The 25,590-nt window shown below is 35.6% G+C and overlaps 1 protein-coding gene across 1 annotated transcript in view; it reads left to right on the top strand.

Annotated features, from left to right (window-relative positions):
- lmcd1 (LIM and cysteine-rich domains 1) overlaps nt 1-16,210 on the top strand; it is a 41,203-nt gene extending 24,993 nt beyond the window's left edge. Inside the window, exons 6-8 of the mRNA XM_016276485.1 lie at nt 12,826-13,155; nt 15,231-15,446; nt 15,626-16,210. Coding sequence (XP_016131971.1) covers nt 12,826-13,155; nt 15,231-15,446; nt 15,626-15,754 — 675 coding nt within the window. The 3' untranslated portion in view covers nt 15,755-16,210. The remainder of the gene's footprint in view (nt 1-12,825; nt 13,156-15,230; nt 15,447-15,625) is intronic.
- Nucleotides 16,211-25,590: the final 9,380 nt, after the last annotated feature.

Raw genomic sequence — 25,590 nt, 5'->3', positions numbered from 1 at the left:
ATGCACAACCAACCGAGAGAACCGCAGCCTTATGAGGATTGTCAAGCAAAATCGATTCAAGAATTTGAGTGAACTTCACAAGGAATGGACTGAGGCTGGGGTCAAGGCATCAAGAGCCACCACACACAGACGTGTCAAGGAATTTGGCTACAGTTGTCGTATTCCTCTTGTTAAGCCACTCTTGAAGCACAGACAATGTCAGAGGCGTCTTACCTGGGCTACGGAGAAGAAGAACTGGACTGTTTTCAGATGAGAGCAAGTTTTGTATTTCATTTGGAAACCAAGGTCCTAGAGTCTGGAGGAAGGGTGGAGAAGCTCACAGCCCAAGTTGCTTGAAGTCCAGTGTTAAGTTTCCACAGTCTGTGATGATTTGGGGTGCAATGTCATCTGCTAGTGTTGGTCCATTGTGTTTTTTGAAAACCAACGTCACTGCACCCATTTACCAAGGAATTTTGGAGTACTTCATGCTTCCTTCTGCTGACCAGCTTTTTGAAGATGCTGATTTCATTTTCCAGCAGGTTTTGGCACCTGCCCACACTGCCAAAAGCACAAAGTTGGTTAAATGACCATGGTGTTGGTGTGCTTGACTGGCCTGCAAACTCACCAGACCTGAACCCCATAGAGAATCTTATTTAGTATTGTCAAGAGGAAAATGAGAAACAAGAGACCAAAAAATGCAGATGAGCTGAAGGCCACCTGGGCTTCCATACCACCTCAGCAGTGCCACAAACTGATCACCTCCATACCACACATACATACATATATATGTATATATATATATATATATATATATATATATACACCCACACAAAGAAAAACAAGTAGATAGAATAGAAAAAATGGAAAGCTAGTGTTTTTTTTTAATAAAAAATAAATAAATAAAAAAAGAAGAGAAATATAAAGTAGAATTCAAATAGAATAGAAAGTGCTAGAGTTAGAGGGTCAAAAGGGCCTTTTGCACCGCGGGAACCTTTTCATAGTACCAGAACTAATTGTGGAACTACCCACTTTTTGGCGTTTTCGCACCGCCGGAACTGGGTGCGATTTTAGGTGCGACTGCCTTTTTCGAGAACCAAATTAGCTCCTACTCCGGAGCAGGGTCTAACCAGCACAACCGGTACTAATCGTGACGTAATTAGACATTGATTGGCCAAACGCGTACGAAAACGCCCTCACCCGCCATGATTTAAAACGCCGTGTAAACATACTGTAAACATTGTCAACTTATTTCGCAAGTATGGAGAACAGCGATAGATGGACGGACGCTGAAGTGCAGGCACTTGTAGCAAATGTAGCATTGCCAGTTGTCCTTGGAGATTCTTAGTCCTCTTAGTCCTCTATTCTTTCAATCGCTTTACGTGTACGTCGACTTTCCATGTCCATTATTGTGAAACCTGCGAGACACAACAAAAACAGCTCCGATCACAGCGTCCTCCATCCTCCTGTTAATGTTGTTCTTCTTTGTTTCTGTTGTTGAACGCCGTGCACAAATGACGTCGCTGTCGACCGGCTTATGTCACTTCTTAGTACACACTGTCGGTGCGAATGCAACCCTTTAAATGGTACTGGGAAATAGTTTGCGCAAAATCGTCCCAGTACTTTAGTACTGTACATTTAGTTCTGGAACTAAAGCGGTGCGAAAGGCCCTAAATAAAGGTGGAACAGCTGTGTTTTTAGTCGTTTCTTGAAGATTGTTAAGGACTCAGCTGCTGGGATTGAGTTGGGCAGGTCATTCCACCAGGAGGGAACAGTTAATGAAAAAGTCAGTGAAAGTGATTTTGTGCTTCTTTGAGATGCCACAATAATACGCCGTTCACTTGCAGAACACAAGCTTCTAGAGGCACATAACTCTGAAGTATTAAACAACCCCACAAACAGCATTATCAGCTTCACTTATTACTAACCAGTTTGACTAAAGTTATTTAGAACAGAGGTTTAGATGTTGAATTAGTTTCATTTGAACTTACCATTAATGTGATCAGTGTTTACTTTAGTTGTGCTCTTGACCCTTGACTTTTTAACATTAGTTTTTCTAATTCTTGCTGTAAATCTGTGTTTGCAAAGCGGATTTTTTATGCCAACAAAACCAGAAAAGCATAGTCTGTTGGTTTTTACTGGTCATTATTAATGACTTACGTAATGTTGCTGTAGTGTTGAATTAGATAATTTGATGGGTTTTTAAAACACCTTGCACAAGACACTTTGAAAATCTGTGCGATTTAGATGCAAACATTAATCAAGACAATAAACAAAAAGCTTCATGCTGCAGTGCATTCTGGGTGCACCAATCAAATCTCATCCATGGCTCCCAGAATGCATTGCAACATGAATAAATTATGCACCTGAATTGTCTTAGTATTTTCTTTTATTCTTACTATTTTCTTTAATTTTTGCTGTTTTTGTTGTGACTTTTTAGTAGCTTGTTTTGTGATGTTCAAAGATCTGTTTATCTGAATATGTTGTTGATTGTCACCATTGTTGAGATTCTTGTGCAGATTCTTCGTCTATGTGTGCCATAAACAAAGACTCCTAGTGCACATCATTTTTTTAAATTGTTTAAATTGTCCAAGCACTGTTATAATTCGACCTGCAAAAAAAAGGGCTACTGTAATCAACATTGCTGAATGTAACAATCAGTGAATCAAGACACTACATGATGATCTAACATCACCTGATTTTCTCTAGGATCTTTTTTATTATAAGAAAAACTGTTGTAAGTTTAAGGGTCAAGAGCACAACTAAAGCGCAAACTGACCACGGTGATGGTGACATTTTGTGAAATGACACTAACATCTAAACCTCTGTAGGGAATTTAACTCATTAATTCTTGATAAGGGAATTAATCATTAATTTTATTTCTAGCTCAGGTTTGAAAGGACTCGGATCTGAAAATTCTAAGTCCACCTGTTTAGAACTGATTTCAAATTTGTTATTTTACACCTTATCAGCTACTCGTCCTGCGAGACATTAATAAATCTGTGTTTGACTTTGACTTTAAAGTTATATGACACCAGACAATGATTCTTTATAAATGAAACACAAATTTTATTGGCTATTCTAGATTACATCAAAACTAGGCTAAAACACACATACACACACACACACATATACCGCTCAGAAAATTGAAGGAAAGAGTTAACGGAGTTGCATGAAGTTTCAAAGTTCTAACTCGTTTTCATGAGTGGTTTTAAATTCAGCCTGAGAGAATTCACAAAGCAGATATTTTCTTATCTTTACTGCTTAACTCAATTCACCAGCGTCAGTTCAGCAGATAGAAGATTTTGTTTGTACTTGCGTTTTGCTGAAATCTGAGTTTTTGAGATGATTTCCCGTTGCTGACGCAGGCTTCCTGGATGGCTGCTGGAGGGAAATTCCTTTGCTGATTGGTTACTGAGGTGATGTTTGGGTGACGTCCCTTTTGGGGAAGCCCTCGTTGGATTGGTTGGTCTCTTGATAATGGAAGAAGCTTGGGCAGTTCTGCTGAAAAGTCTCTGTTTGCAAGACTTTAAGTTCTTTGAAGATCGCGAAGGTTCAACTGAAGTGTTTGAGTTCTTAGATGGTCTCGCTGTGCGATGTTACGCAGTGGGGGCTATTGTAGCGCTTTCACCCAAGTGAAAGCCAAAGGTCTTGAGAGAGAGAGAGAGAGAGAGCGAGCGAGTGAGCAAGACTTTGTATTCCTTTTAAGCAGGCTCGATGCTGGTCCATCCCATATGCGATTGTCCAATACGATGGTGGCTGCGGGGCTTAGCCACACCCTGTGTGGTTCCTTTTTTCATGTACAAGTCGCATGCCCCCGTGGGGCGTACTTCTGGAAGTTTTAAATAACTTCTGATAAAAGTGTCGTACAACACACACCGTTCAAAATAACAGCTTTTCACTCATTTCAACATTCTGCATTTGCCGTGCCCATTCGTTCAAGATTAAACTTCACATATTACACACCTTTTAATAACCTTATTTCCTAAAAATAAGGTAATAAACACTGATTAAAGTTGCACCGATTACATGAAACACATCAAGCATATATATATATACGGCATAACACATACAGTGGATACATTTTCACTACTTATGAGTTTAAACGATTGTCTTTTAAAAATCGTCATGCAAGGTCCTGTTTCTTTTGTTGTAAGAGAAGTTTGTAAGGGTTTCAGACAGGGCAGGAAGCAGGTGGGCACAAGACATGTGACAATCATGCATAGATCACGTGCTTGCAGGCCTGAGGGCTTGATTAAATTACTGTCCTTTTCCTGTTTGGATATAATAGTTCCATTCATTGGTGGTCACAAGACATCGTGGTTTCTATATGTTGTGAACGAACCTTCCAGTTCTGATACAAAGAAAGCTTTGTTGTCTCCTGATTGAATTAGTTTCGATTTCATGAGTAGATGAGACAAGACTGACAAGAAATCGCCCCCCGAATATTGGAGTCATGTGCTGGGGTGATTAGCAAACCTCATAATGGCTGATAGGGGCATATCAGTGTCCGTTCATGTACTAGAAATCCCTACACCTCTGTTAATTCTCATTAAGAACTTTTGTATGACAGAAATTAAGTCAAACTGGTTACTAACAAGTGAAGCTGGTGATGCTGTTTGTGGAGTTGTTTGATGCTCCTCTGCTGAGATCTTGAAAGATTTAATGTTTTATTTCAGCTGATTTCATCTAAGGCTGTGACTAAGTCAATTGTAGTTGTGTTTCTGTTCGTCTCTCTTTTTTTCTGTTTCAGTAATTCTGCTTGTTAACATTCTCATTAAGTTCAACTCTACTTCCGTGTTACTTTAACACTGTATTGTGGGACCAAAAACACTCTGAGCAGTGTTGATCCCTGAAGGTCCTCCAAATAACGTCCCCCAACCCTTTAAAAACTACACGTCATGAGCATCTCGGGAAACGTTCTGGGAACGTCATTGACATTGACGCTCTGAGAATGCTCTGGGAACATTTCATTTCTAGCAAGGAAATCAATAAACCTGACATGAGTGCATCCACGTCATCCACCAATGAAAAAAGAGGAGTGAATTTGGTTAACAGCTTGTGGAGTGACATAGCAGCAATGTGATTGGATGATAGTTAACACATATTGTGTTGTTTCTCTCTCTCTCTCTTTTTCTTTTTACACATGATCAACTTAAAAATTACACAAAATGTGTTAAAATGGACATAACACAAAAAATGTTATTAACACATCCTTTTTGAGAGTGTAGTATGAATGAACACATTTTTCTTATTTATACCACATTATAAAATATATTGCTTTAAAGCCACAAATATCATAACTGTTATCTTTTGTTTATTTTTAACTATGTGAATGTCTCAGTAGAATTATTTATTTGTTTCAGTACATTTCACTTTGGATTTTTTCGTAAACTACACGCTCAAAAAGGATGTGTTAATTAATAACACATTGTTTGCACTGCAGCATGAAGCTTTTTGTTTGTCACCATCGTTGAGATTCATATGCTGATTCTTGATTAATGTTTGCATCGAACTCTCACTGATGTTCAAAATGTCTCGTGCAAAGTGTTTTTAAAATCCATCAAAAGCATCATTTTATATTTGAACGTCAAAATCACAGATCTAGACTTTGGAGGTGATCAGTGAATTAGGATATGAGTCCACAATTAAATCATTGTTAATGACCAGGCAAAACCAACTGACCATGTTTTCTTCTGGTTTTGTTGCCAAAACAATTGTGCTTTGTAAACACAAAGACAGCAAGATTTAGGAAAAGTCAAGGGTCAAGATCACAACTAAAGCAAACACTGATCACATTCATGGTAAGTTCAAATGAAACATTCAACATCTAAACCTCTGTTCTCAATAGCTTTTTAGTCAAACTGGTTAGTAATAAGTGAAGCTGATAATGCTGTTTGTGGAGTTGTTTAATGCTCCTCTGCTGAGATCTTGAGAGATTTAATGTGTTTTATTTCAGCCAGAGGTGGACAATCCAGGGGTCAGAAAGTAAAAGTCCTGCCATATGTTTATTCCACCCATGAACTCAGCAGCTAATTTCACCAGAGGAGGAACCAAGTCATTCCTTTCAAGTATCAAGTCAAACCCCAGTCCTCAAAGAGTTAAAGTTAATGAGATAATTAAGTGACTAATTAAATGATGATTGTGCATTAGTGATGAACACCTGCTGTTATTGAGAATTACAGAGGATCAGGTGTTGATGTTTTATTGGTTAAAATGATGCCACATCATGGAGATCAGTGTTTGCTTTAGTTGGGCTCTTGACCCTTGACTTCTTGTAGTAGATCGCTCTCTGTAGTAATGTATGAGTTGTTGTTATAAAGCAGTGAGCTCAGTGTTGCAAAATGAACAGCAGTCAGTTGTTTTCATATGATGGTTTGATCATCAGACACTGCCAAGTATACATCCAATCTAGCTTCTTTTTTTTTTCATTTAAAGTGTTCAGATTTTGAATAACCAACCTGGTGAAACTACTGCATGCAATGTCAGTGTTGCTATAATTATATTGAATGAATTTAAAATCTGTGTAATGCATATAAATATTTGAACTCGATTACTGTTTGGTCACACTCCGACATCAATAACCAGCATATGAATCTCAACAATGGTGTCAATCAACAAAATGCTTCAATGCATGCTGGGTAACACCAGTTACAACTCCCATTGTAAAAACTCCCATCATGCACTGCAGCATGAATAATTATTGTTACCACTGTTGAGGATCGTATGATAATTGTTCATGTTTTAAAGCCTGAGAGAGATTAATCTGCATTTATCCAGTATTTAAGCATTACATTTTGTTTAATGGGAAGAAAACAAAGAGCTGCACCTTAAGATATTCTTTGAAGTGACTTCAAAGCAGAGAGTATAAACTGCTTCTTCAAGCCTTTAATTCAGCAATGTGCAAATGCACAACTGTTGGTTGTGAAGCAATATTGCAATTGCTTGAAAGCAAATCACTTAGATTTATATAAAGGGTCAAGAGCCCAACAAAAGCAATCACTGATCTCCATGATGGTGCCGTAATTTTAACCAATAAAACATCAACATCTGATCCTCTGTAATTCTCAATAACAGCAGGTGTTCATCACTAATGCACAATCATCATTTAATTAGTCACTTAATTATCTCATTAACTTGAACTCTTTGAGGACTTGGGATTTGACTTGTGACTTGAAAGGAATGACTTGGTTCCTCCTCTGGTGAAATCAGCTGCTGAGTTCATGGGTGGAATAAACATATGGCAGGACTTTTACTTTCTGACCCGTGGATTGTATTCATTATAACTGGTTAAGAATAGCACATCTATGACACAAATTGTGTGATTTTTGACACATTAGTGTGTTAAATATTTGAACACACTGCCTGTGTTAAGAAGAATAACACTGGTTGTGTTAAAATTTGATTAACACAAAATGTGTTGTCCCTAATTTGACACACAGGTGTGTTATGATATAACACAGGTTGTGTTGTTTTTAACACATCTGTTTTTTTTAACACACTAATGTGTCAGAAATCATTTGTGTCACATTAGTGTTTTAAATATTTGAAGAATATCAACTTGTGTATATCAAAGAATATCACACTGGTTGAGTTGAAATTAACACAAAATGTGTTGTCCTTGACTTGACTATAACACAGGTTGTGTTGTTTTTAATACATCCGTTTTAAGAGCGTAAAGAGAATGTTAAGTATTTGTTGGAATTCTTTAATGGCTCAACGTCTGTGATTTGTGATGTAGTGTTGTAATTGTAAATACCTTAATAAATAATTAGACCTCAGTGTTAATCTATCACATAATTAAGAGAAAGACCATATAATCTCCCCATTGAAGAGCTTATCAATTATCTTTAGATATATTTAGAGATCTTCCTATCTACTACAACCTAGGGCTGGACGATATGGCAAAAATTGATATCACAATATATTTCTTAATTTCAGTCGATACGATATAATTCCGATATCGATATGAACACTATTAAAAAAAGCCTCGTAAAAACTGCCAAGAATGCCACAACAGATGTCTGTGCATACAAACTTATGAAAAATTAATTTGCCAAGTCTCTGACACCTCATATAAAACCATATAATATTTTAGGAAAAAAAAAACAGCAAAAATAAATTAATGTTCACCTTTTATTTGTATTTAGCCTTCATTCAAACAAGAAATGTGAAATTCTTTCAATCCTGCATTTTTTTTTTATATCCAAAATACAGCAAAAACAGTAACATTTTGAAATATATTTTAAAATGTAATTTATTCCTGTGATTTCAAAGCTATATTTTTAGCATCATTACTCCAGTCACATGATCCTTCAGAAATCATTCTAATATTCTGATTTGCTGCTCAAAAAACATTTATTATTATGTTGAAATTTAGAATTAAATAGAATTTTTTCAGGTTTCTTTGATGAATAGAAAGTTCAGAAGAACATAATTTATCTGAAATAGAAATCTTTTGTAATATTATAAATGTCTTTATCTTCACTTTTGATCAATTTAAATAATCCTTGCTAAATAAAAGTATTAATTTCTATAATTTCGTACTGACTCCAAGCTTTTGAATGGAATAGTGTATAATGTTACAAAAGGTTTTTATTTCAGATAAATGCTGCTCTTTAGGTCTTTCTATTCATCAAAGAATCCTGAAAAAAAAATCTGTTTTAAATATTGATAATCAGCAAATCGGCATATTAGAATGATTTCTGGATCATGTGACACTCAAGACTGGAGTAATGATGCAGAAAATTCAGCTTTGATCATAGGAATAAATTACATCTTAAAATATATTCAAATAGAAAGCAGTTATTTTAAATAGTAAAAATATATTTGCTGTACTTTGGATCAAATAAATGCAGGTTTGGTGAGCAGAACAGAATTAAGTGCAAACTGAGGGTCTGCCAGCAGGAGGCGCTTTAAGAGCAGTTGAACTAGCGGTTTTTCCAGTAATGGCTGTAATCAAATCAGCTCCGCTCATGAATACTCCTTTATTAGATAAAATAAAAATCCCATCGAAACTTTTCTGAAGATAGTCCTTTCCCTTTAGAGATACATTAATATAAAACACCTGCGACAAGTTTTGATTTTAAAACGTGCAGTGCTCATGTTTATTCAATGAAGTCAAACGCCACAAATAAATCAGTGTATGGTAATGTAGGCTATATCGAAATATCGGAAATGTTTAAAAACCATATCACCGTTATTGAAAAAAAAAATATTGCGATACATATTAATATTGAATTATTGTCCAGCCCTACTACAACCACTGTATTGAAAGAAGGAAAACTGGCAATTGTCTCAAGCTTTTAGACATGAACACCTATCATACAATCTTCAACAGTGGTGACAATTATTATTCATACTGCCATCCATGATGGAAGACTTTATGATGTATTCCCATGTGAGCTGCACTTTGTTTGCTTGTTGTAGTTTTACAGAGCTGATTATATAAATCCTAAACTCTTCAACATAACAAAAAGTTATTTTGATTCTTATCAGGCCAGCTCATGATGATGTTCTCATCATGTTAAAACAGTCAATAGCTGCATTGCACTGATTTCTCTGCTTTACAATACCTCATGCATTTCTAAAGACAGAAATCTAACTCTTAAAGTCAAGGGTCAAGAGCCCAACTAAAGCAAACACTGATCTCCATGATGGTGGCATCATTTTAACCAATAAAACATCAACATCTGATCCTCTGTAATTCTCAATAACAGCAGGTGTTCATCACTAATGCACAATCATCATTTAATTAGTTACTTCATTATTTCATTAACTTTAACTCTTTGAGGACTTGGGATATGACTTGAAGACTTGCTTGTGACTTGAACGTCCCACCTCTGAAAACTGGATTACTCATAATGGGTAGTGCACGCTCATCTTTTTTGCATTGTGGACCAAATTTTGAGAATATATTTACTTCCTTAACTTTTTCTGTGCATGCAAGTCCATAAATGGCAAAACTATCAAATATCATTTGAATTTTGTTCAGTAGTAACTTATTCTACCTCCTTATGATTACTATTTCAAGCAACTGTAGCCCTGAGCAGCCCAAAAATGGTACCATAAATTAGAGAGCCTCTAACTACCACTGCTTTTATTTGACATAAGTGCTTTTTGTCATATTCTTGGTCTTTTATTATGCCAAATAAATATTAATTTACTAAACGCTGAGACTGGAACCCACGCTGGAAGAGACTGAAATAGGAAAAGAAGTCTGGGTAACGCATTAATTTTGATTGTTTCTACCCTACCAAACATAGAGAGAGGTAGTACTTCCCATCTTGCCAAGTCTGTATTTATTTTTTCTGAGAGCCCTGTATATTTGGCCAAGTACAGCCGTGATAATTTAATGGAGTAGGCCAGCTTCCTGAGATCATCATTGCCTCAGACTTTTCTGCATTTACTATAAATAGAGAAACTAAGCGACAGTCGCACATAATCCACACTGTTTGTTAAAATCTGTTGGAATTTTCATGAACATACAGTATTTTATTATATGGATAAATAAATTATCTTGACATAAGGTGCCCTGTAAAATTCACTGAACAGTCTTGGCACTCAATATATCAATCATTTCTTTTGGTAATTCTCTCTAAAGAAAAGAATAAACAAGAAATAAACCATACGTTTATTTCACAGTTTTTTCAAAAGTGTTTATTTTTTATATGAAGTGTGGTTCTATTATTGTGATTGCACTTGTCTGTCTGTCATTTATACTCTTTATACTGTGCATATTTTTAAAAAATGATTATGGTTAGGTTTAACCTGTGGGATTAGTGGCATAAAATATCTTTTAAATGCTATTAATTACTAAAATGGTCATTTTCATGCACATTTCTGTCTATTACATTTTATATGTTATTTTTACATTCTCTATAAAATGGGTATGTTTAGGTTTTGGTGTATAGGTTAAGGGATCTAAAAATATAATTCATTTATTGATAAAAGTGATACTATACACAGTAAATTCCCGAGTGTTAAATTAACACTGCTCAGAGCATATATGGTCCCACTCTAAAAGAGTGTTAAAGTAACACTGAAGCGGTGTTAAAGTTAATGAGATAATTAAGTGATTAATTAAGTGCTGATTGAGCATTAGTGATGAACAGCTGCTGTTAACAAGCAGAATCACTGAAGAAAAGAGAAACACAAGAACTACAACTGACTTCAGCCACAGACTTAGATGAAATCAACTGAAATAAAAGACATTAAATCTCACAAGATCTCAGCAAAAGATGATTAATCATCTCCACAAACAGCATCACCAGCTTCATGCATTACTAACCAGTTAGAATTTTTGTTTGTCATGCGTCTAAAAATGTCTTAAGAATTAACAGAGATTTAGATGTTAACGTTTATTGAAAATAACACAATTTGAAGTCACCATTGTGGAAATAAGTGTTTGTGTTATTTGGGATCTTGACCCTTGACTTTATATCATTAGAGTTTCTCTGGTTGCTACAAATGTGATCATGGAATATATTGGTTATGGTTAAATAAACCAATAGAAAGTGTGTTTGGATTATATGGCTGATGATTTGAAATTGACTTGGCTGTCGTGCTATAGCCAGGTACACTGATTTCATCAGTGATGATGTGTAGTAAAGTTAACGTTATTGATCACAACTGTATTTTAATTAAATATGAAGAATTTTCAGATCACTTTGCACACTAGTGTAAATCATCTGTACTCTTTAGACATGCAGACATCAAGAATTAGCATATGAATCTCAACAATTGTGATGATCAGCAGACAGATTCATGCTGCAGTGCATTCTGGGTGCACCAATCATAACTCATCCATGGCTCCCAGTATGCATTGCGACATGAATAAATTATGCAGCTGCATTGTCTTAGTATTTTCTTATATTTTTACTATTTGCTTTTATGTTTGTTATTTTTTGTTGTGACTTTTTACTGCCTTGTTTTGTCACGTTCAAAAATCACATAAAAATGATCAGAATATTTTGTCACCATTGCGGAGATTCACATGCTGATTCTTCATGTCTATGAGTGCCAGAATTGCAACCTTTTTTATAAACCATATTTATAAAAGTCACTTATGAAGTTTTACTCACGTTATCTTACATACCTGCAATCATACAGAAATCATGAAAGCACTACAGTTTTAGATAAATTGCAACCAAAGTCTCAGACACATGACATGATTTCATCATAAGTTCCTTCCCATCATACATATGTATAATACACACAAATGTGCTAGCCAAAGAGAAACTTAAATTTAAAAAGTCAAGGGTCAAGACGGAACTAAAGCAAACACTATTCACGAAAACGGCAAGTTGAAGAAAAAAAAAAACATTAATTCTGTTTTAGATACTCCAGAAATAAAGTCAAACTGGTTAGTAATGTGTGAAGCTGGTGATGCTGTTTGTGGAGTTGTTCAATCATCTTCTGCTGAGATCTTGACAGATTTAATGTCTTTTATTTCAGTTGATTTCATCTAAGGCTGTGGCTGAAGTCAGTTGTAGTTCTTGTGTTTCTCTTTTCTTCAGTGATTCTGCTTGTTAACAGCAGGTGTTCATCATTAATGCTCAATCAGCACTAAATTAATCACTTAATTATCTCATTAACTTTAACACTCTTTTAGAGTGAGACCATATATGCTCCGAGCAGTGTTAATTTAACACTCGGGAATTTACTGTGTACAAGTATCCTTATGATTTAAAAGATTTGTACTTTTTTTTTAGCTGTAAATATGTAACAATATTTATGTTTTAGATGTCCAAATTCTATGTCCCAGCATATTTGTAAATGTTATGCACTATGTATAAACGCTGAGACCAGGCATAATTCTGTCTGTCTGTCTGTCTGTCTGTCTATCAGGCGATGCAGTACATGGAGCTTCTCCCTGAAGACAGGCGACCTGTGGCTGGCACAGCAGGATCGTTGTATCGCCACAAGCAACTGATAAGACAGCTACCTTCTTACGATCACGACCCTGCATACTGCCACAGCCTGTCTGAGGTGGAGTTGAAAGCTATGGCTCAGTTTGTGAAATCCTTTAAGGAGGAATCCTTAGGAGTAGGAGAGGTTGCCCTGCCTGGAGAAAAATGTACAGCAGTGAAGAATGAAAAGGCCTCCCATGAACAACCAGATCCTGAGACTACTGCAAATGGAACAGCACAGTCTCCGCTCAGCAATAAGAGTGAATATGTGAGTTTAGTTCAATCTTTGCAAATGGCTGACCGTGTGAACGCAAGCTAATTTTAATGACTAACCCAACACCCTCCCTTCAAGGATATGCTCAAATAGAGGTTTAATCTCCTCCTGAAGGTAATTTATAACTTTATGGCCCTAAAGTATCTGAATTAAACCCAAACATAACCTACAACATGATTTGGAAAGTCTGTCATTTCTTCCCAAATCATGTACTAACTGTTACAGAACTAAAACAGTCCATCAGTGACACCAGCATCTCTCGCCTCCCCTGAGCCCATTGAGTTTTAACAGACCCCCTGAAGCGTGCCGCGAGTTTGGTGGGGGGTAATTGAGAATGAATGGGGGAAAGTCACATGAGAACGATATGACTGTTTAATACTGGTTATGATCTGCTATGATTGGTTCTTTCGTTAAATCCCACCTCTTGTGTTCGTGCACGTTTTGCGTTCGCGAATCAGTCTGAATGAACAAAGTGATGGCATTAATGGGAAGTCTAATTAAATAAATATAAATCACAACTTTGTCACATCTAAATCAAACTTCAGATGGCCTGAAAACATGATCTGTGGGTTTTTTAGCATGCAATCAGCTTGTTGAAATGAAAGGTACATCCCCGCATCTGAGACCAGTGTTTACTGAGCTCTGATGATCCGAATATAAGTTTATGAAAAATAACAGCTGAACATCAGTTCATTAATAAAATATGATTGTTTATATAAAATATATTGTTTAAATTGTTACTGGCTCAAGTTATTATTTTGGAATAAATGTAAAATGCTTAAAAAAAACTGATGAGATTTATACTTGGTTTTAATAAATAGAATAGCCTATTAATTACATCGGTAATACAAAATAGATTTTGACTGGTAAATATTCTGATAATTTTGATTTGTTTTTTGAACGTCACAAAACAAGGCAGTAAAAAGTCACAACAAAAATAAAAGCAAATAGTAAGAATAAAAGAAAATCCTAAAACAATGCAGCGGCATAATTTATTCATGACGCAATGCATGCTGGAAGCCATGGATGAGTTATGATTGGTGCACTCATAATGCACTGCAGCATGAATCTGTCTGATGATCATCACCATTGTTGAGATTCATATGCTGATTTCTTGATGTCTGCGTGGCTAATCAGTAGTGATGGTCTAAACTGGTATGCAAGCTTTTAAAAGTTCTTCATATTTCTTTACAATGCAGTTGTGATCAATTACAAACTATATCACCACTGATGACATCCATCAATCTGGCTACACACCACAACAGTATCAAAGAGAAGCTAATTTAACCTCACTGCATTATCTCTTGGTTTTTCTTACCATAACCTATCCGTTTCAGAAACCAGAGAATAAGTAATGTTAGAAAGTCAAGGGTCAAGAGCCCAACTAAAGCAAATGCTGATCTCCACAACGGTGACTTCAAATTGTATTATTTTCAATAAACATTCACATCTAAACCTCTGTTAATTCTTAAGACATTTTTTGATGCATGACAAAAAAGTCAAACTGGTTAGTAATGTGTGAAGCTGGTGATGCTGTTTGTGGATTTGTTTAATTATCTTCTGCTGAGATCTTGATGTATTTAATGTATTTTATTTCAGTTGATTTCATCTAAGGCTGTGGCTGAAGTCAGTTGTAGTTCTTGTGCTTCTTTTCTTCAGTGATTCTGCTTGTTAACAGCAGCTGTTCGTCACTAATGATCAATCAGCACTTAATTAATCACATAATTATCTAATTAACTTTCCCACTCTTTTAGAGTGGGACCATATATGCTCCGAGCAGTGTTAATTTAACACTCTGGAATTTACTGTGTATTATGTGTAGTCCTTAAAATAATATTCTATGTTAAATAAAAAAATATAATGCTTTAAATATAAATATAATGCTTTAATCAACACTTTTCACAATAAGTTAATCTTGATAGCTGTAATAGTAAAAACATAGTAAAAGTTTTTCACATGCAATACTTGCTTTACGTAATCATAGCAATGGGCTTTCCCCATTTTGACTTTGTGGTTGATCCAGCTTTGGTATTTTCCCCTAACTCCTTCGTGCCTTATCTGCCTCTTAGCATTGCAGTGGCTGTGGACAGTTGGCAGCTATGGACAGTCCTGTGGTGTACACCGACAGGGCCGGGTACACTAGACTGTGGCATCCCAACTGCTTTGTGTGCTGTGAGTGTGGCGAGCCTCTGGTGGACCTGATCTACTTTTGGAAGGAAGGAGCACTGCTGTGTGGACGCCATTACTGCCAGAGCATCAGACCTCGCTGCCTGGGCTGTGATGAGGTAAAATAAAATGCCTTTTAAAACACACTTTTACTAAAAGGTATAAAGAAATTAACTGAACTTTTAGAAAACTTTCACAACCAGGCATAACCAAGAAATCTACATTTGGTTACATATTCTTTAGCTTGAGATGTGTATGTGAAATAAACACCAATGAATTCTCTGACTTTCTTTTGTAGCTGATCTTCTCAGAAATGTTCCTGCAGGAGGCCAGTGGTCATGTGTGGCATAAGGAACACTTCTGCTGCTGGCTGTGTGGGCAGAATCTCAGAGTTCAATGTGCTTGTGACAAGCAGCAATCAAAATAGTTCAGAATAGACAGAAAATACTCCAAAATATGTTAAAATGGCACTTTGTGTTTTAAAGACAATTTTCCACTATTTTAACTTTTTTTTTTTTTTATTGGTGTAATTTTTTTGATTTGCTTATGCAAACCCTGACATATTATTCTGTCAGCATCCTCAAAAATACAAAATATCAGTGTTTATTGAAAGTCTAGGACCTATTAAAGGGGTCATGAATTGAGAAATCTAATTTTCCCTGATCTTTTGACACATAAGACGTCATTGTACTAAAATGTATAAAAATAGAATGTAGTTTGCAGAACTTCCTTGTTAGTCCAAAAACAACTTTTCTTGAAACCAAGCTGCCAAAACTAGTTTCCACTTCTGAGTTTTAATAGAGTAATACGTCAGCAACAAGATTGCCTGCACAGACACAGGTCAATGCCTTATTCATCATCGCACACGCCCACACAGTAAATTCCCGAGTGTTAAATTAACACTGCTCGGCGCATATATGGTCCCACTCTAAAAGAGTGTTAACGGAACACTGAAGCAGTGTTAAAGTTAATGAGATAATTAAGTGATTAATTAAGTGCTGATTGAGCATTAGTGATGAACAGCTGCTGTTAAGCAGAATCACTGAAGAAAAGAGAAACACAAGAACTACAACTGACTTCAGCCACAGCCTTAGATGACATCAACTGAAATAAAAGACATTAAATCTCTCAAGATCTCAGCTGAAGATGATTAAACAACTAACCAGTTTGACTTTATTTCTGGAGTATCTAAAACAGAAGTTCTTTATTGAGAATTAATGTTTGTTTTTTTTCTTCAACTTACCGTTTTTGTGAATAGTGTTTGCTTTAGTTGCCTCTTGACCCTTTACTTTTTAAATTTAAGTTTCTCTTTGGCTGGCACAATTGTGTGTTAAACGCATATATATGATGGCAAGGAACATATGATAAAATCATGTCATGTGTCTCTGATTGCAATTAATCTCAAACTGTAGTGCTTATAATATTTCTATGTTGTTGTAGTTATATTAAATTAATAATAATGAAATAGTAAATTAATTTTATAAATATGGTTCATTAAGTAGTTTTAATTCTGGCACTCATAGACATGAAGAATCAGCATGTGAATCTCAGCAATGGTGACAAAATATTGATCATTTTTATGTGATTTTTGAACGTGACAAAACAAGGCAGTAAAAAGTCAACAAAAATAAAAGCAAATAGTAAAAAGAAAAGAAATTACTAAGACAACGCAGCTACATAATTTATTAATGTCGCAATGCATGCTGGGAGCCATGGATGAGTTATGACTGGTGCACCCAGAATGCAATGCAACATTAATCTGTCTGATGATCATCACCATTGTTGAGATTCATATGCTGATTCTTGATGTCTGTGTGTCTAAACTTTATAGATGTTCATAACTGGTCTGCAAAGTGTTTTAAAAGCTTTTCCTAATATTTAATTTAAATGCTGTTGTGATCAATTACATAAACTATACTACACATTATTACTGATTGCATCAGTGAACTTGGCTACAACATGACAACACAACGATGACATCAAATTGTGTTATTTTCAATTAACATCTAAGTCTTTTAGTTCTTAAGATCTTTTTAGACGCATGACAAACAAAAATTCAAACTGGTTAGTAATGCGTGAAGCTGGTGATGCTGTTTGTGGAGTTATTTAATCATCTTCTACTGAGATGTTGAGAGATTTAATGTCTTTTATTTCAGTTGATTTTATCTAAGGCTGTGGCTGAAGTCAGTTGTAGTTCTTGTGTTTCTCTTTTCTTCAGTGATTCTACTTGTTAACAGCAGCTGTTCATCACTAATGATCAATCAGCACTTAATCACATAATTATCTCATTAACTTTAACACTGCTTCAGTGTTACTTTAACACTCTTTTAGAGTGGGACAATATATGCTCCGAGCAGTGTTAATTTAACACTCTGGATTTTACTGTACATTAATGCACTGTATGGACACGTTTACATTTTAGACATGTCTTTAAACAGTGTTCAAATTAGAGGTTTTCTCAGGTCCCAATATCTGTACCTGACCCAATTCAACCTGAGACACTTCTCACCCAACATGCATAAATTATTTTTTTTTAGAAAATGAAAAATCCAACCTGAGACAGACCCAATAAATACTGTTTTTGTTTCAAACCCAACTGGACCCAAATGCACGTCAGTAGCAAATGGTGGGTTTTTCATCTGAGTATGATACAAACCAAAATCACAACACTACAGCAGATGTAGATTTATCTTACCTTATTTGTTGTAGATAAAATGTTCTCCAATCCTTTTTTGTATAAAAAAAAACAGCTATGTTTTTAAACCCATGTTGCCAGAAGCCAAAATTATGTAGCCTATTCTTAGTCAAAAATGTGAAGGAATAGATAAACTGAGCATAAGCTGTATGTTGCACCTCAAAAAAATAAATTTATGTTTATATTATGTTATGTTATATTGATAAGAAAATCCCCACACTCATTTGCATAAATGGCTTGGGTATTGCAGAGCGCCTTTTATACAGTATAGATGCACCAATATTCAGGAGAGTTTGGTAATTTATACAATGTATATTAATATATTAAAATAAAACATTGCCTGAAACGAAAAGTTGGCATATTTTAAAAGAATTTGGGTCCCACTTTATTAAGCAAACTTAACTACTGTATACTTACATTAACAAATTAGTACAATGTACTTATTGTGTTTATATTGTATTACAAAACACTTTTGCTGCTATTTAGGTGGGATGTGGGTAAGGTTAGGGACAGGTTTGATGGTATGGGTAGGTTTAAGACTGGGTTAAGTTGTAAGGGATGGGTCAACAGTGTAATTATAAATGTAATTACCTAAATTAATTTCAGATGTAATTACATGCAGGTATTTTTTTTAAAATATAAGTACAATGTAAAAACATGTATGTATTGTACACAATAATTGCATTGTACTAAATGATTAATTTAAATGTAATTACATTATAAGTTAAGCCACTTAATATAAAGTGGGACCAGAATTTGAAGTCCATTCTATACATTTATTTTAAATGACTCCGGAATCAAGGCTACTAATGTCTGTCCCGATCCGTGTCTGAGGCACCTGTCAAGGTTTTGAACCCAAACCCGAACCTGCTTGGGTTTCGATCTAAAGGTGCATCTGTGAAAACCTCTAGTTCAAATCAGAAGGCTAAACAAAGTCCCTTTCAAGGAAAGACACTCAGCGACATGTGCTAATTTCAATTATCCAAGCTACCAATCTTGTCCAATCTCTCTGAATGGGGAAATCCTGAAATGTCAAAAACAGCTTGCCACATTAATATTTTAATAATATATTTCAAATCAGAAACAATAAATCCAAATATAGAAATTTTCTTTTTATGCTCAAATAGAAAGTAGTTTTTAGAATGTATTTCAGTGATGCAATGACTTTTTAACAAAATCATTGTAGAGAATGGCCTTTTATTAAAAAAAATATGTTTTTGACATAAAAAATCCTATTAACATTATAATTGCACCTCAGGAAACGTTAGAAAATATTATTCTGCAATATAAAAATATTGCAATTCATGACCCTTTTAAGAGTACTGGAGATGCATTAATTGATGGAGATATCTGATAAAGACCATTTGAATATTTTTTATCTCAATCAGTCGTCACTCATTTTTACTTAATTATTTGGAGGATTAATCTATCTTTGAAGAAAGTGGTCCACAAACAACAGCGATTTATGTCTGTTTACAGCAAAAGTATTCATGATGTCAGCCTGCACTCAGGAGTTTGTCCAATCAGATGCCCGAGAATGTTTTTCTGTTTTCACTCCTACGGCATCCAATACTGCAAGAACTCTGCTATTCAATTGCTTTCAATGGAAAACCTTTAGTATCAGTATATTACTAAGGTAATATAATATGGCACAACTATGAGTGTGATACGAACAACAATGGAGTGTTATAAAAAAAAAAAGAATCCCAACCTTTCTTTAAAAATTTGAAAGTCACTTTATAACTATTAACGAACGAATGCTGAGTTGCTTAATTAAAGTTAAAAGCTTATTGAATTATGTACAGTAGAGTATTATGAGACAGAGTGAGTTATTACCTGCATCTGAATTGAAACAGCATTCATTGTTCAGCTCAGTCTCATAGTAAAACAGTTTGTTTTAATGTCCACTGAGAAAAGTGAGAAAAAAGTTTGTACAGCAGGAAATAAACACAAGTAAACAGTCTTGCAACAGTAATTCAGTCAAAAGGACAAGGCATGGTTCTGATAAAGAAGCAGCCAGAGACTCACCGCGCCTTCAAAAAAATCCAACTGAGGTGCGTAGACCAAAAAGGTTTCCCAAAGGTGAAGAGCTAGAAAAAAGTCTGCACACTCAAACATCAAAGCATCACAAGCGAGATGAGAACAATATAAGCAATTTACTGAATGAAACAAGGCCTTGTTTCATTCAGTAAATTGCTTATATGGTTCTGATAAAGAAATTAACCATAAAACATATTACTTATTACTATATTAATGTGGCACTAAAACACTCATGTATTAAGCAACCAATATGACATAACAGTCCACAGGGTTTGGTCTAGTCAGTGATTCTCAATGGGGACTCACAGGACGGCACATTTTGTTTTTTCTCCCTTATCTGTCATAGCAGGTTCAGTTTGTGGTGCTTCCTGCTAACAGGCTGATGAATTGGATCACTTGTGAATAAGAGAGACATCCAAAATGTGCAGTGCTGTGGATCCCCAGGACAGGAATTGAGATCCACTTGATTTAATTTAAATTCAGTGGTGGTGCAGTTGTTGAATTGTTTAAAATTTATGTAATGCATACATAAATATTGCCAGTAGCTGCCAGATACAAAAGCCAGAGCCTGTCATGCTTAAGTACGTAGGTGAGAGTTCATGAACTGAGTTCCTACAAATAGTTCCTTGCACTGAGGAAATAATTGTAAGAGGTTTTTATTGCGAATGTTTTTGTAAATATTAAATTACTTAAAGGTATATGCTTTGGATTGAATTCATAGGTGAGTGTACAAGAGTGTTTGATGTTTAATATAATGTAAAGTTTTCAAACAAAAGTAATTGTGAGTTAAAATTATCATCGATCAATATAATTGCCGTTATGAAATGTGTCCTGTGACTGCATTGAGAACTGCATTTAACCAGTTAGTAAAATTTCTGGAAGCAATTGTATTCTTGTTGTTTTTGACAAAAGTATGTTTTTCATGAGAAAATATGCCTTTAGGGTAGCTATTGTTTATTTGTATTTAGTTAATGACTCATTACAATTAGACTGAAGGTAGAGACTAAACTGGAAGAGAGGATTATTTCCAGCTATTTGATTTGGAAATTGCCATACAAACTGGAATGTCAACCTTTTGTATCTCAGTTTAACAAATAGATGTTTAAAAGGGTTCACATTGCTCAATGTATTTTAAAAAGTTTCGCTCAGCTTTTAATCACTTTTGTCTAAACGCTTAATCAGCAATTGCTACTTTTGTGTAGGTATTCAGTCGGTTTGCCTTGGGGAATAAAGACTGGCTTAAAATGGTTGTGTTTGTTTTCATTTTATTGGAATGTGTGGTGAAACATCTCGAGCAGTGGTGTAATTAGGATTGTCCACCACCACTAGAAGTGCAAAAAAAGTGCTACAAGTGCTGCTGGTACTTTTGCTAAACGATGCAGAAAACAGAATTATTTTTATCTTTTATACATACATTATATGGTTCTACCATTCAGATAAACCAAAGTTCAAATTTGTAACAACATTTTTCATCCACATTTAGCATTAATACATGATCATAAATTATTATTATTATTATTATATTAAAAGCATTTCATAATAAACAATGTAACAATTGAGAAAATTATTGGTAACACTTTATTTTAAGGTGTCCACATGTAAATGTTACATGTACTTAATAGTATAATAACAATTAATTATGCACACTGAAAAACCCAACAAGTTATGTTAGCTCAAACCGTTTGAGGAACTCGCCGACAGGTTTTGCGAAATCGCCGACAAATGCCCGAAATCGGAGGCAAATCGGTGCTCGTTCACGCGAGTGACAATCACGCAGTGTGAATTATCAAAGACGCGATCTGAGGAAATCGCCTACGCGCCGCTGACAAAATACTTGGCATGCTAAATATCTGGAGCTGTCGTTGATTCACAATCACACTGTGTGAAATGAGTTCTGACTGAAAAAACACATTGGCGATGACCTACAGCCAATGAGAGACCAAGATACAAGGCAGCGGGAAGTTCGGGGAGGAGTTATATGAAACGTAGTTTGCAGACCAGTGTTGCCAAATCCGCGATTGCCGCCGGTTGTTTTTCATGTCAGCAGGTTGAAGCGACCCCAATAATGTGATATTTAGGCCCTGGAATGTGAATTGTACCAGGAGAACCCCGCCACAAAAAATTTGTATTTTACCCCCCAATGGGATTTTTATTGGGGGACCCCCTCGAAAGCAATTGGGCTATTTTCAGGCTAGTTTTGAGTAGTAATTGGGCGGGTTTTGTAGCGAAAACTGGCAACCCTGCACCAGACAGAGCTGTCTGCTATTCTTCCTATTGTAAAGTCATGCAGTGTGTAACCTCCTGTCGTAGTTCCATCGTGCAGTGTGAACACAGCAACAACAGAATGCTACCCCAGATAGTCACGCAGTGTGAAAACAACAGTGATGCAATGTCTTTGAAAATCGTGCAGTGTGAACTCGGCATTGGATGAAAACAACTGAAATAAAAGAAGACATTAAATATCTCAAGATCTGATTAAACAACCCCACAAACAGCATCACCAGCTCCCCTTATTAATAACCAGACTGACTTTATTTCTGTCAGATGTCTACAGAAGATCTTATTGAGAGTTAACTTTGGAGCTAAACAAGGTTTAGATGTTGCTTTATTGTTTTGTTTGAAGTAACCATGTTAGAGATCAGTGTTTGCTTTAGTTGCTCTTGACCCTTGACTTTTTTTTGTCTTTGGTTATTGTAATCCTCTGTTTCTGAAACATGTTTGTTATAACACAAAAGACCAGAAAAAAAAAATCAAACGTAGAAGGTGTTTGTTGTTATATGTTTCTGATGACAATCATTCAATCAACTGTTCTCATTTGGAGTCTAATCTCTGATTAAGTTGATGTTGTTTTGTTAGTTGTACTGATTATAGTAAAAGTGATTCTGAGAGCCAGTGGTTCTGTGACAACAGAAGGAGGGATTCAGAAAGAATGCGTTGTATATATAAGAATGAGAGAGAGGGAGAAAAAGGAGGAGTAAGGCATGTCTGGAATCAACAGAAAGACAGAGAGTGTTTTCTAACACTCAGTTAGCTGGATTTGGGGAAGTTGTGGGCTAATGGTTAGAGAGTCGGACTCATAAACCAAAGGTTGTGGATTCGAGTCTCGTTTTTTTTGCAGGGATTGTAGGTGGGGGGAGTGAATGTACAGCATTCTCTCCCACCTTCAATACCACGACTGAGGTGCCCTTGAGCAAGGCACCGAACCCCCAACTGCTCCCCGGGCGCTGCAGTATAAATGGCTGCCCACTGCTCTGGGTGTGTGTTCATGGTGTGTGTGTTCATTGCTGTGTGTGTGTGTGCACTTTGGATGGCTAAACGCAGAGCACTAATTCCGAGTATGGGTCACCATACTTGGCCCCATGGCACTTCACTTTATTTGATTGTTGATGATTTGGCATGATCTTGGATTATTTGGTTCTTCAAAACTCATCCCGGAGTTGCTGTCATAGCAACAGGTCCGTAAGCTTAAACCTGCTCAGGTGCAGGCTTATTTCATGTAAACAGGATTAGATCTCATCTTTTTAAGCAGAACTGATACTTAAAATCTGTCTGCTACCACCACTACTTTATTACAAGAGCATCCTACTGATCCAGGGACAATCATTTAAAATAGTAATCATTTAAAAATTAATTTAAAGACAATATAATAATTTTGTGTAGTCTTTAATACTATAGACACAGCCAGTTTTACTCACTGAAAGATTTATTCGTCATAAAATTATTACTTCATAATTGTATTCGAGTCTTACACACATGCTATACAGATAATGTAGAGTCATGCATTAATTTGAGTGGTGACAGATATTATGGGAGTGGCTTGATGGAACTGCAGGAGATGCACATAACATGATCTCGACCCTTAAGAAATTTTAAATAATGCTGTCACGTAACAAATCTGTTCAAATATAAAATTAAATGAATTGCTAATTGCTACATTGAAATAAAAATGTAAAGCCTGTAAAAATCGTGAATATAAATAATTGTGAATCAAGTAAAAAAAATTTAAATAAAATGAAAACATTTAATTTGTCTATTATAACATTTATGTAGTTTTGTTCGCTTGGCTGTTTCCTTATAAAAGTCCATAAATTTGTCAAGTTTTTCGTCGGGTGTCTTTTTTAAGAAGAAGAAGAAGAAGAAGAAGAATGAGCTTTATTGCCAGGTATACACATACGAGGAATTTGTTTTCGTGACAGAAGCTTCCACAGTGTAACAGAATGACAGTCACAGAACAAAAATACACAGATAATAAAAAAATAAAAATAAACAAAAAATAAAAAAATAGAACAAGTAAAATAAGGAATAAAAAATATACAAATCGATAATTGTATGTACAGGTATAGAACAATAGACAGTTGTATGTATAGGTATATTATGTGCAAATTGAAATGTAGACTGAGTATGTGTGTTAGATAAATAAGTGTATGAGTGAATAAATAGTGTGTGTTCCACAGTCATCGTCAAGTGTTCATGAGATAGATGGCCTGAGGGAAGTAACTGTTCCTGTGTCTGGCCGTTCTGGTGCTCAGTGCTCTGTAGCGTCGACCAGATGGCAACAGTTCAAAGAGGGAGTGTGCTGGATTTGAGGGGTCCAGAGTGATTTTGCCAGCCCTTTTAATCAGTCTGGATGAGTACAGTTCTTTGAGTGAAGGGAGGGTTGTACCAATGATTCGCTCAGCAGTCCGGACTACCCTCTGTAGTCTTCTGAGGTCAGATTTGGATTAATTATATGATGTCATTACGTTGCTGTCTTGCCGCCAGCCAATCGCTGCATTGCTGATCGTGGTTTCGAGTATCGATACATAGCCCCTTTTAAACCAACCCATGAACACGCAATTATCTCAGATAACTCAATCCAGCCATACTAATCATCAACAACAGATGCGGTCGAAGAACCGAATTAGCCAGATCCTGATTAGCATGATGATATCATCTTGGATGTGACATTTCATCTCGGATGTAATAAACGACGTGCGAAGAGCCCTGATCTAATTTTTTCTGGGCTTATATGTTACAACAGATATGTTTCAGGGACACATGGTTACAACAGCCAAAGAAAAAAAAAACCATACTAACACAGAAGTCAAGGGTCAAGTTCCCAACTAAAGAAAACTCTGATCTAGACATGGTTACTTCAAACTAAACAATAAATCAACATATAAACCTTAGTTAATTCTCAATAAGATCTTCTGTAGACATCTGACAGAAATAAAGTCAGTCTGGTTATTAATAAGTGGTGATGCTGTTTGTGGGGTTGTTTAATCAGATCTTAGAAGATTTAATGTGTTCTTTTATTTCAGTTGATTTCATCTAAGGCTGTGGTTGAACAGCAGCTGTTCATCACTAATGCACAATCATTGCTTAATTAATCACTTAATTACTTAACTGCAAAGTTTTAAAACTTACATGGTTTAAGCCAAGGCAATTGGTTTACTCAAACGGTTTGAGTTTCTCTAACTTGTTGGGTTTTACAGTGCATGATTACATGCAAGTAACCCTAAGACAAACCCTAATCCTAACCCTAACCA

This window comes from Sinocyclocheilus grahami, unplaced genomic scaffold (assembly GCF_001515645.1).
Source record: "Sinocyclocheilus grahami isolate Dianchi unplaced genomic scaffold, SAMN03320097.WGS_v1.1 scaffold103.1, whole genome shotgun sequence".
Classification (NCBI taxonomy): Eukaryota; Metazoa; Chordata; class Actinopteri; order Cypriniformes; family Cyprinidae; genus Sinocyclocheilus; species Sinocyclocheilus grahami.
The sequence above is the reverse complement of the archived record's forward strand: the minus strand, read 5'-3'. Positions and strand labels throughout refer to the sequence as shown.